General features: G+C 41.3%; 1 protein-coding gene across 1 annotated transcript; it reads right to left on the minus strand.

The window, feature by feature from the left end:
* Nucleotides 1-4,993: 4,993 nt before the first annotated feature.
* LOC147793642 (uncharacterized) lies at nucleotides 4,994-8,074 on the minus strand. The gene is made up of 3 exons (XM_087121371.1): nucleotides 6,800-8,074; nucleotides 6,532-6,661; nucleotides 4,994-5,313 (listed from the first exon to the last, which is right to left on the minus strand). Exons 1-3 carry the CDS (start codon nucleotides 8,072-8,074, stop codon nucleotides 4,994-4,996), a joined length of 1,725 nt encoding a protein of 574 aa, XP_086977497.1.
* Between the last annotated feature and the right edge of the window lie 4,699 nt (nucleotides 8,075-12,773).

A 12,773-nucleotide genomic window follows, 5' to 3' on the forward strand; every position in this document is an offset into this window, starting at 1 on the left:
TATCACACAAATTATGAAAAAGGATTTCCTTTGCCGATTGTCAAAAAACAACATATTGGAATCTTGAGGGCTCTTTCCAAGAACGGTAAAAAAGTGAACGGCCTATTTTGAACGCTCATATTTCAGTCTATGTTGAAGTAAAATTCAAGAAAAAAATATCAGGATGTAGTTTGAATTACGATCTATAACTTTGCTGAAGAAACTTATCGATTTGGATCCTAGATTAAAAGATATGAAAAAGAGAAAAGCGATAGAAACTTATCGAAAATCGGATTGTGTTTTGCACAGTAGGAGAGAAAAAAGAAATATCCAGCGAGCCAAGTGTCAACTGGCAACAGGGCCTCTGTGTGTACGCACGCTGAGTGGAACAACGCATCAGTGGTGGAGTGATGTGGCTCCATCTATCTTGTGACACAAGGCCTGATCCGAGCCACAAACCCGCGTACCGACCAACTTTGATCCGCGACCCACCAAATCAGCCAACCCTGGTCCAACCCGACCGATCGAACCATGCGTGCCACGTGTCACGGTCCTACTTTTTTTACCGCGCGGCATCGTGATCTTGACACGCTCACGACCAGCCTTAAGGGGAATTAAGCCCCATATATAATTTTCGCCCTAGCTTTGTGGCTTCATCGGATCCTAAGCGAGATTCGTCTTCGTCAATCAAACATTGCTTGTGTAGAATCCAAGCTTGTTTGACCACACACATTGCCTGCGCGTGCATGTTCAATCATCTGCGACACAACCGACTAGCCTCTACACTAGGTCAGGTCATTCGGCTCGACTTTGCCTCTACTCAGGGCCAAGATCTCTTAATGCAGCATCACGTCTCATCTCGTCATCTCGATTCCCATCGACATGGTCCATACATCTTGACATCATCCCGAGTCTTAGGGTGTCTTCGGCCATCACAACTTGCTTGCTCATGCCATCGAGAATGGGCTCGTGTGTCATTCATCTCATCGAAACGTCTCGAACATCTGTCCATCTGGATTCTATCGAGGCACTAGCCCTCCCGTGCCAGTGCCATGTCATTTACGTATACCATATCGAGTAGCAGATCCAGTATGCGAGGGCCCTCATCTCGGGCGCAATATCGGCACCCCCGTGCCGCCTGGTACTGTCCTTGAAAAATATATTTCAAAGAAAGTCACCTTTGACACTCGTCTCGGCACACTCACCCACAGTGACACAAGTATGTGTCACAGGATAGTTCACTGAGGCCACAGGCCAGGGGGGTGGAGAGTTGACACCATGGTACCCGTATAGTACATTTTAAGCCATTTTTAATCCATCAAGCATAGACATGATTTTGGCAAACGGTCATATGGTGCCATGCAGTGTCCGATTGACACCAAATTTGGCGAACATTCATATTTCGTATGGATAGACTTAACTCCAGAATCGTATGCTCAAATTCCTTCCGGAACCTCGACTTTTGAGGTTAAGACTAGGACCCTACCCGGCCCTTCAACAAGCCTATTTTTGCCCCTCTTGTCTATTTGATGTCTCTATCATGCTTATGTCTCAACTTGTCTTCAATGCCCACTTTGTGTGGTGTATTAGATGATGCACCATCCTCCCTGGTCGCATCATGGCACTCGTCTAGGCCCTCGTGTGGTCGAATGGGCGCCACTTGAGGGTCGTCGCTTCTCTTGTCGCAACGTGAGGGTCACAACCTACTTTCTTCTACTTAGGTTGTGATATCACGCGTCAACGTAAGGAAATTCGGGATTTCAATGTGCGCCTCCGTATCCGAACCCATGCACTCATCAGCAGCTGACCAATTCGGCACGCCATGTGGCAGCTCCAGAACGCGCATCCTCTTCCCTAAAGCGCGTCCGTACGCGCGAGTGGCCTTGCGCATGGAGTGTCTTTCCGGCATGTGCTACGTGCATGAGGGTCAGTTTTTGTCCCGTTCGACTTCTGTTTTCGCACTTTTCATCTTGATTCCAACTCTAACCATTTTTATGTGAATTAGGGCCTAATTGAGAAAAATCAATATTTTCGAACACCCTATTTGCATAAAAATTCTAAGCAAAAGGGCACGCGTCAACCATGTAAGTCACCGTATGAATTTTTAGGAAGCAATACTTGTAGGGATCCCTTGGAATGCATGCATGCTAGTATATTTAACTAAGGTGGTAGCTTACCATGAATGAATTTAGGTAATTTGAATATTATGAGTATGGATGTGATATGAGAATTATCTAAGTGTATGTGTATAATTCATTATGAAAGGAGGATGAGAATTTGTGAACTTTGCACTCTGGGAGATTGATGAATGTTATTGCCTTATTAAACATGTATGTGTTATTTTGGATGAATTATGTATGATGATACTAGATGATGGTTGTGTGCACACTCAGTTATTTTCCATGACTCATTATGATGATAAAGTGTAGGGATTTAGGGTTAGAGTGACAAGTCATTGAGTCTAGACCTAACCTTTCCCTAGGAACCTAAGAGACCACCACAACAAATGAACCATCTTAGGAGTGTTTTTAGACTGCTAGTTGTGTGAACGGAATTTTATAGCTTCGTGGGTGACTAGGGGTTCCTGATCAGTACCCACTACTCCTAGCTGTTTTTCATGGGAAACGGGAGCCCACGTCGTACAACCCATTAGCTGCATAGGATAAGGGAGGGGTAGCCCTTTTAAGATGAGGGGGGCTACTGTGGACCTAAATGGTTGTAGCTCACCCCTAGATACCAAGTAGTCTCATAAACCATGCATGAGGTAGCTCCTCGTAGGTCACAAGTCATTCACAGCTTGACATAAGAAACTCCTAGGGTTTAAATGAAAGGACGGAGAACTAGAATATCCACAGGAGGATAAGACCAAAACTAGATGTCCTAGAGCCAATGAGAAGTCCGTGAGAATCTATGAAGCCTAGGGTGCAATTAAAGCCTACAAGTAAGTGGCTTACTAAGTATAATTTTTATACTCATCCCCGTTTTCCTATCTATTTTTAGGTGTTCGCTGACTGCCGATCGAGGTAGAGGAGCGTTCGAAAGTTGTGCGGTCCAAAAAAGAATTGTTGCAAGGGTGCAATTACGTTTGAGAATAAATATTTCTAGAGAATTTAACAAATGAATGATGGAAATTGGATAAATGGTTTGCTTGTTGGGCAGTAAAATTAGAGAGAGAAGTAGAAGAAATTGGATGAGAAGTGTCGAGAAGAAGCAGGAGAATCCTCGATGTTTTTGTTCCAATAAAATCCTGAAGCTTCCACACCATCTTCACGAACTCTCCAGAACCCAGAAGAACAATGCCCAAATACATTCCACTTATAAAGTACTCTTCATCATCCCCCGACTTCACCCATCCACCAAAAATGGAACCATCCAAAGCAAAGAACTGCGTACTTTTCATCTTCACTCTTCAGAGTGGACTGGAAGGAGACGCCGGAGAGGCACGTGATCATGCTGGATGTGCCTGGGCTTAGCAAGGGCGAGCTGAACATCGAGTTGGACGACGAAAACAGGGTTATCAAAGTGATGGGAGAGAGGAAAAGGGAGGAGCAATGTTAAGAATGAGATAGAAAATAGAATTGGGAAGGTCTATATTATCATTGATATTGATATCTTTAAATAGGATACAAGCTAGTACAAATGAGGAAAATATAAAATAATTAAATACTGAGAATAAAATAAAATATACGGTAAATCAAATCATAAATAAAGAATATTAAATCATAAATAAAGAATATTAAGATATAATATCTAAGATATATTCTATAAATAATATATACTCTAGATATTTTATCCAATTCTCCCCCTCAAGTTGGAGAGTGTATGTCAATCACACCCAACTTGTCTTTCAAAAAATCAAATTGATGTCTTCCCAAAGCTTTAGTGAAAATATCTGCCAATTGCATTTTAGTCGAAACATAACACGGTTTGATGATTCCAGCTTGTAATTTTTCTCGAACTATATGACAATCTATTTCAATGTGTTTCGTACGTTCGTGAAAAACTGGATTGGCTGCTATGTGTAATGCTGCTTGATTATCACAGTACAATAATGTTGGTTCGGACAGTGAAACTTTCAAGTCTTGGATAATGTATCTTAACCAAGTTAACTCTAAACAAGTATTTGCTATAGCTCGATACTCGGCTTCTACTGATGATCTGAATACATTGGTTTGTTTTTTTGACTTTCAAGAAATAATTGAATTTTCAAGGAAAATGCAGAACCCAGAAATAGACCGTCTGGAAGTTCGACAACCACCCCAGTCTGAATCGCAATATGTTTGTAATCTCAAGTTATTTTCAGATGGTAGTAGAAGTCCTTGACCAGGAGTACCTTTGATGTATCTCAGAACTCGAAGAGCTGCCTCCCAATGTGGTTTTCTTGGTTCATGCATAAATTGACTAAGCATACGAATTGAATACACTATGTCAGGCCTAGTAATGGTTAAATATATTAATCTGCCAACCAACCGTCTGTATTTACTTGGATCATTCAACTTTTCTCCTTCTGTTGAAGAAAGTTTTAGATTTTGCTCCATAGGAAATTTTTCTGGACGTGCTCCTGTAAGACCTGTGTCTTGAAGAATGTTTAGAGCATACTTCCTTTGAGACATAAAGATTCATTTTCTAGACCTAGGAAATATTTCAAATTCCCTAACTCTTTGATAAGAAATTTCTCGAGTAAACTAGTCTTGAGATGTTGAATTTCTTTGAGATCATTGTCTGTCAACATAATATCATCTACATAGATAAGAGCTGCAGTGAAAGAAGTACCTTTACTCTTAGTAAATAAAGAGTAATCTGCTTTGGACTGAGTGTAGCATGCATTTTGAATAGTGGTAGAGAATATGGAGAACCAATTGCGAGAAGCCTGTTTTAAACCATAAAGAGATTTATGGAGCCGACATACTGTATTCTCCCCCTGTTGGCGAATACCTGGTGGTAAAGACATATAGACTTCCTCGCCTAGATTACCATGGAGAAAGGCATTTTGAACATCCAATTGACGAGTGAACTATTTTCGAGCAGCGGCAATAGTGAGTAAGCAACGAACTATAGTAAGTTTCGCTGTAGGATAAAATGTCTCTTTGTAATCAAAACCTTCAACCTGAGTGTATCCCTTTGCTACAAGTCGAGCTTTATAACGTTCAACAGAACCATCAGAGTTGTGTTTAATCTTGTACACCCAACGACAGCCAATAGGTTCATGGCCAGGTGGTAGAGGAACGAGAGACCAAGTCTGATTACGTTCCAAAGCTGCAATTTCATTATTCATAGCCTGCTGCCATAATGGATTGCCAACTGCCTCATCATAGGTTTTAGGTTCTATCTGGGCTGTAATAAGAGCTAGAAAAGCACGTTGAGTAGGAGAAAAACGAGAGAATGAAAGGTAATGATGAAGGGGATACCTGGTGCCAGTGTTGGGACTTGAGCTAGAGGTTAAATGATTGGCTCCAGAAGACATCTCATAATCATTATAATAAGCTGGAGGTTGTTTGGTACGAGTAGAACGTCGGAGTGGAACTGATGTATCAAGTGGGATAAGATTAGATTTGGTGGGTGAATCTGATGAATCTGGAACTGATGAATTTGGAGAAGGAATAGGAGGTGGAGGAGATGACGAAGGGATAGAAGGATCATAATGGATGTTTGAGTAGGGTGGATTATGAAATGGTAAAATGGGAGTTGAATGAGCTAATGTCAAAGTTTGTGAAGCTGATGAAAAAGGAAAATCATCTTCACAAAATTTAACATCACGACTAATAAAGAATTTTTTAGACTGCATGTCATACAACTTGTAACCTTTGTGACCACAAGGATATCCTATGAAAACACAAGGAATTGCCTGAGGTTCAAATTTTTTCTTAGGATGTACTACAGTTGCATAACACTTACAACCAAAAACTTTAAGATGGTGAAATGTAGGTGGTCGTTTGTAGAGTGCTTCAAAGGGTGTCTTGTTAGATAACAATGGTGATGGTGTTCTATTTATAAGATAAACAGCCGTTAAAATGCATTCTCCCCAAAAATTAAGTGGAACCTGTGACTGAAAAAGAAGAGACCTAGCTACATTTAGGATATGACGATGCTTACGTTCTACGACTCCATTTTGTTGTGGAGTATAGACACAAGTGCACTGAAATTCAATGCCACAAGAAGTAAAAAATGGTTGCAAAGATAGGAACTCAGTCCCATTGTTTGATCTAACTATCTTGATAGTAGTATGAAATTGAGTTTGAACGAATTTAACAAAGTTTACTAACAAATGGTGTACCTCTGATTTGTGTTGCATAAGAAAAACTCAAGTACATCGAGTAAAATCATCAACAACAGTGAGAAAAAAACGCAAACCAGAATGGGTTGGAATTTTATGTGGTCCCCAAACATCACAATGTATCAAATCAAAGGCAGAATGTGTTGTTATTGAACTTTTTGGGAAAGACAACCTAGTTTGTTTTGCTAATGGGCAAATACTACAATTATGAGAAAGAGTAGCATTATTAAGATGCAATTGATCAGCTAGAAATTTAAAACGAGAAGGAGAAGGATGACCTAGGCGTAAATGCCACAAATCAAATGACTGAGATACTTGATTTGCTGAAGACTTGATTGGAGATGAAGAAATATGATAGAGACCTCCGAATTGTTTACCCAAGCCAATCATCTTCCCCGTAGCCAAGTCCTGCATAACACAAGAATCAGGATAAAAGGTCACATAACATTTCAAGTCATTGGTAAGTTTGCTGATGGACATTAGGTTTAAGTTGAATGAATGCACACATAAAACATTGTTTAATTTAAGGTTAGAATTAAAAGAAACATTGTCGGTATGTGACACATGTGTTGTCCCTCCATTAGGCAAATTTATTGTAGATATGGTGGTAGCCTTTGGTTCAGTCATAACAGAAGCTTTGGATACTATATGATCTGTAGCTTCACTATCGAGATTCCATGGATTAGAACTCGTAGAGTTAATAGATAATGCAGATACTGGAAACAAACCTGCAACATTGATGTTATTATCAGAATTACCAAAAGGACGATGATTGAGTGCAGATAAGGTTTGTACAATCTGTTGTAATTGCCTAGAAGAAAAATTTGGGATGGAATTAGGTGACTGTTCTTCTGTATTCAACTGAAAAATATCGGCCATATTTGCAGATGATCGATATCCTTGATTGTTGTGTTGATTGATTTGTACTGCCCTTCTAGAATTATTTTTCTGTTGACATCGATATTCTATATGTCCCCTTCTATCACAAAGTTTACAGTGAAACTTAAGGAATCGACACTCATCAATTGTATGACCACTTTTATTGCAGTATTCACATGATTTATCCTTCGCGAGTTTTGAATATGTTGTTTTCTTCTGCACTGCTGATGCAATCGAGAAATTCTCAATAGGTTCAGAAGTTACCTGACGCTGCATCTCTTCTTGTACAAGTAATGAATAGGCTTGCCTCACATTAGGTAATGGAGTCATCATCAATATGTTAGATCTTACCGTTTTATAAGATTCATTGAGTCCCATAAGTAGTTGCATCAACTTGTTTTCTTCGAGTTGATCAATATGTATTTGACGTTGATTACAGGTAAATGGTGTGCGGTATGCTTCCAATTCATCCCAGAGTGCTTTGAGCTTGGTGAAATATACTGACAGTGTCATGGTTCCCTGTGACATCATTCCTATAGACCTTTGTATCTGAAAAATTGCTGGACCATTCTTTTGTGAGAATTGATCGTGAAGATCAACCCACACTTGATGAGCTGTCTTGGCGTGAATAATATTCTCAGCGATATCTGCTTCAACTGAATTAGTTAACCAAGATATTATCATACTGTTGCACTGATTCCATAGTTCAAAGTCGATTGAATTTGCATCTTGAGATGGTTCTTCAATTGTGCCATCAATGAAGCCAATTTTCTTTTTGGCAATTAGAGCATCCATAACTGATTTACTCCATGATTGATAATTTGTTCCATTTAATTTGATTGAAACAAGTGAATATCCTAGCTGATCAGAGTGGTGAATATAATAAGGATGTGTTGAATCAACATCCGAATTTTTGAAGCTGGATCTGGCTGATTCCGCCATAGAGAAAATTTTGATATTTAAGAATACCAAGATCGGTGCTCTGATATTGGGGAGATCTATATTATCATTGATATTGATATCCTTTAAATAGGATACAAACTAGTACAAATGAGAAAAATATAAAATAATTAAATATTGAGAGTAAAATAAAATATACTGTAAATCAAATAATAAATAAAGAATATTAAGATATATTCTATAAATAATATATACTCTAGATATTATATTCAATAAGCAAAAACAGAGCGATCACTGGCACCGAATCGAGAGAAGTTATGGGAAATTCTGGAGGCAGTTTCGGCTGCCCAAAAATGCGGATATGGAGTCTGTTAGAGCTCGGCTGGAAAATGGGGTTCTCACGGTGACGTTGTCCAAGGTCTCCCCGGAGAAGGTTAAGGATCCCAAAGTGGTCGGCATTGAAGAACCGCGGGCGGAGCTGACCAAGTCGGGCGGAGCCAAGCAGGAGCTCTGACAAGCCAATTTTCTTTTCTTCAGTTATGTGTGATGTTTTGAGTTGAAAGTGATGTATGTGTAAACAAAGAAGCACGTTTGAGTTGTGTTGAGTAATTATGAACATCATCTTTGGGAAAGGAAAATAATGGCATCTGCAGTGGTGAATCAAAAATGGTTTAATGTTCCTTGGTAGGCGACACGTGTCAAGAAATGTGGAGGCGAACACATCAGACATTACACTAGGACACGTGTCGAACAGAGTGGAAGGGCTGGCGCTAGTACAGACACGTGTCAACAAATGAAAAATTGAAGGAATTCCAGCACGCGCCTCTGGATTTGAACACATGCCCTTAGAGTCAAAAATATCCAACCATCTTGCGACACGTGGTCCACCCCAGAGTGCGCGTGGATCACCTCCTATCTGCTCATGAGGAGCGTGAGGTGGTTTTTCTTGCCCATTTCGGCTCCTATTCAATTGTTTTTTTTATTGTGACTTGAATTTTGGGAAGACACGCATCATCCATGTAAGTAGTCAATTAGATTTTTTCAAGCAATACTTGTAGGGATCACTAAGACGCGCTAGCATGCCTTAGATGGTTAGAATATGCATGATTAGAACTTTAGAAGGACGATTTGGATGAGATGCTAGGTTAATTATAATAAATTACTAAAATGCTCCTAGAATGAGAATTTAAGTGGCATGTTTGTTGTGTAAAGAAAGGAGGATGAGTGATTTAGATTATGTTTATCTATGCTTCGAGTGACTGATTGATGTTATCTTTAAATTTGCATGAATGTTTAGATTATGTTTTCTATATTTTAGGTTATTGATAGGAATAACTCCTTATCAAAGCATGCATGAATGAACCAAGTTAAGACTAAGGCGCTAGAGCTAGAGCGATTTTTTCGTTCACCTAAGTTGATACTTTTTCAGTAGACCAAGCAACCTAGGATCGCCACCTGTAACAAGAGGTCTATACCTGAGTGCACCCAGAGACTGAATTAGTCCCGAGAAGCTAACCTCGAACATTCTAGGAATGTCATATGAGATTTAAACCACCTAGACGCCTCTAGGAACCTAGTAAACATTTATGGTACTTAATAAAAATTTAAAAGAACTTACAAGATCATGAGCAACATGGATGATATCAATTTGAGGAGTTATTATTGTGTGTAAAAGCATGTCAAGAGCCTGTAAACCAGCCTCGAGAGGGGACAAGATACTGCAAAAATAGTTGACTTAAGGAGCTACTATCGTGTAGAAGCGAGTCTAGAGCTCGTAAACCATTCGTGAGGGGGGATGAGGGACTACATAAGTAGTTAACTTAAGGAGCTACTATTGTGTGTAGAAGCAGGTCCATAGCCTGAAACCAACCTCAAGAGGGGATGAGAGGCTGCATAAATAGTTTAGCTAATGATAGGTACCGTTATTGTGTGTTAAAACAATCTGGAATTCCTTAAAAGTAGGCTTGAACTTCTTAGAGGCGAGGGAAATGTTAGGATCGATACCAGTTGTTAGGATCGCACAACAACGCACACGCTCGATCTAGATGAACACAAAGAAAAAGGATAGAGAAAAGTTGCAAGGAGAACTCTGGCTAAAAGGATTTTGTATTGATGACTTCAGGTATGTACAACAAGAGAGAGTACAGAGAATAGAAAAGTACGTTTTCAAAGCTGTACCGGACCAGATATATATATGGTATAGTTTACTATATATAGCTTTACCAGATTTAGCCATCTACTATATATAGCTATTTACCATATATAGCTTTACCGGATATAGCTTTACCGGATATAGCTTTACCATATATAGCTTTACTATATATAGCTTTACTAAATATAGCTTTACCGGATATAACCATTGACCAAGCTATAAATAAGTATCAGGCTCCATAAGCCTAACAATTCTACCACTTGGAGACTGATCTAGTCAACCAAGAATTTCACTCTCAAACGACCATGAGCATCTTCACTGCACCATACCAATTGAGGTTTTGCACAACCTTAATATTCCAACATCAACACATTTTGTCAACATGTTTGCTGGATTCTTTGCACCCTCTATCTTCTCAAAACACATCACCATCTTCAACTAACCTCCGAGTGAAATGGTATCGCCTTCTGTGTTTTGAATGATAGACCGAGTTCCTCGCCAACAGCATGAGTCTTAGGAGTTTCTTGAGTATCTGCTACAACATCACTATGTGAATCTTTTAGCAACTCAACCTCAACTCCCACTTGCTTCCCTCTGGTTTCTCAGCAAGAGTCTCAGGAGTTTCATGAGTATCCGCTACAACATCACTCTGTGAATCTTTGAGCAACTCAACCTCAACTCCCACTTGCTTCACCTCTGGTTTCTCAGCAAGAGTCTCAGGAGTTTCATGAGTATCCGCTACAACATCACTTTGTGAATCTTTGAGCAACCCAACCTCAACTCCCACTTGCTTCACCTCTGGTTTCTCAGCAAGAGTCTCAGGAGTTTCATGAGTATTCGCTACAACATCACTCTGTGAATCTTTGAGCAACCCAACATCAACTCCCACTTGCTTCACCTCTGGTGTTTCAGCAAGAGTCTTCCGGCCCATGCAACCTCCTCTGGAGTTTCAGTGACGCTTCCAGCCGACGCAACCTCCTCTAGAGTTTCAGCGATGCTTCCGGCCGACGCAACCCCCTCTAGAGCTTTAGCGACGCTTCCGGCCGACGCAACCCCCTCTAGAGCTTTAGCGACGCTTCCGAACGACGCAACCCCCTTTGGAGCTTCAGCGACACTTCCGGACGACGCAACCCCCTCTGGAGCTTCAGCGACGCTTCCAGACGACGCAACCCCCTCTGGAGCTTCAGCGACGCTTCCGGACGACGCAACCCCCTCTGGAGCTTCAGCGACGCTTCCGGACGACGCAACCCCCTCTGGAGCTTCAGCGACGCTTCCGGACGACGCAACCCCCTCTGGAGCTTGAGCGACGCTTCCGGACGACGCAACCCCCTCTGGAGCTTCAGCGACGCTTCCAGACGACGCAACCCCCTCTGGAGCTTCAGCGACGCTTCCAGACGACGCAACCCCCTCTGGAGCTTCAGCGACGCTTCCGGACGACGCAACCCCCTCTGGAGCTTCAGCGACGCTTCCGGACGACGCAACCCCCTCTGGAGCTTCAGCGACGCTTCCGGACGACGCAACCCCCTCTAGAGCTTCAGCGACGCTTCCGGTCGACGCAACCCCTCTGGAGCTTCAGCGACGCTTCCGGTCGACGCAACCCCCTCTGGAGCTTCAGCGACGCTTCCGGTCGACGCAACCCCCTCTGGAGCTTTAGCGACGCTTCCGGACGACGCAATCCCCTCTGGAGCTTCAGCGACGCTTCCGGGCGACGCTTCTTCCGGTACTTTTCTTCAATCCTTTAACAGTTTTTGTGAATCTAACTCGTTTATGTTTGCTCATAACGAAGTTCTCACAAGGACTCATAACAATTTCCGCATCAAATACACCTTGTTCATAGCCGACGGTTTTTCGTACATATTCGACAGCGTCTTCAACAGACCTGACGTTGTCTTCTCCTTGATAATGTTGAACGCCACGTTTCTGGATAGCGTCAACTGGATCAGCCCCAAGGCTTCTCGATCCTTGAGCTTCCACTGTTTCGTGGTCATGGTATCTGGCTTCACCCCCAACAGAGGTTCGTGAAGATCTTTCTGGTACAGATAATCTTCAATCTGCATCTTCCAGAAACCGAAATCGGATCCATCGAACTTCTCAATTCCAATCTTTGAACTTTTCATCTTCACAGATCGTGGTGAATTTCGCCTTGCTCTGACTTCCGCCTAGCTCTGACTTCCGCCTGGCTCTGACTTCCGCCTGGCTCTAATACCAGTTGTTAGGATCGATACCAGTTGTTAGGATCGCACAACAACGCACACGCTCGATCTAGATGAACACAAAGAAAAAGGATAGAGAAAAGTTGCAAGGAGAACTCTGGCTAAAAGAATTTTGTATTGATGACTTCAGGTATGTACAACAAGAGAGAGTACAGAGAATAGAAAAGTACGTTTTCAAAGCTGTACCGGACCAGATATATATGGTATAGTTTACTATATATAGCTTTACCAGATTTAGCCATCTACTATATATAGCTATTTACCATATATAGCTTTACCGGATATAGCTTTACCATATATAGCTTTACTATATATAGCTTTACTAAATATAGTTTTACCGGATATAACCATTGACCAAGCTAATAAATAAGTATCA

This window comes from Cucurbita pepo, chromosome 2, assembly GCF_057944985.1.
Source record: "Cucurbita pepo subsp. pepo isolate OVF chromosome 2, ASM5794498v1, whole genome shotgun sequence".
NCBI lineage: Eukaryota > Viridiplantae > Streptophyta > Magnoliopsida > Cucurbitales > Cucurbitaceae > Cucurbita > Cucurbita pepo.

Bases quoted from the DNA above. Each gene is read 5' to 3' on its own strand.
- LOC147793642 (XM_087121371.1), bottom strand. From the start codon at position 8,074: ATGGCGGAATCAGCCAGATCCAGCTTCAAAAATTCGGATGTTGATTCA. The intron at 6,662-6,799 runs GTTTCTTTTAAT...TGTGTTATGCAG, and splicing joins ATGTGTCACATACCGACAAT to GACTTGGCTACGGGGAAGAT. The intron at 5,314-6,531 runs GTCATCCTTCTC...CTCTTATTACAG, and splicing joins TTTGTGGCATTTACGCCTAG to CCCAGATAGAACCTAAAACC.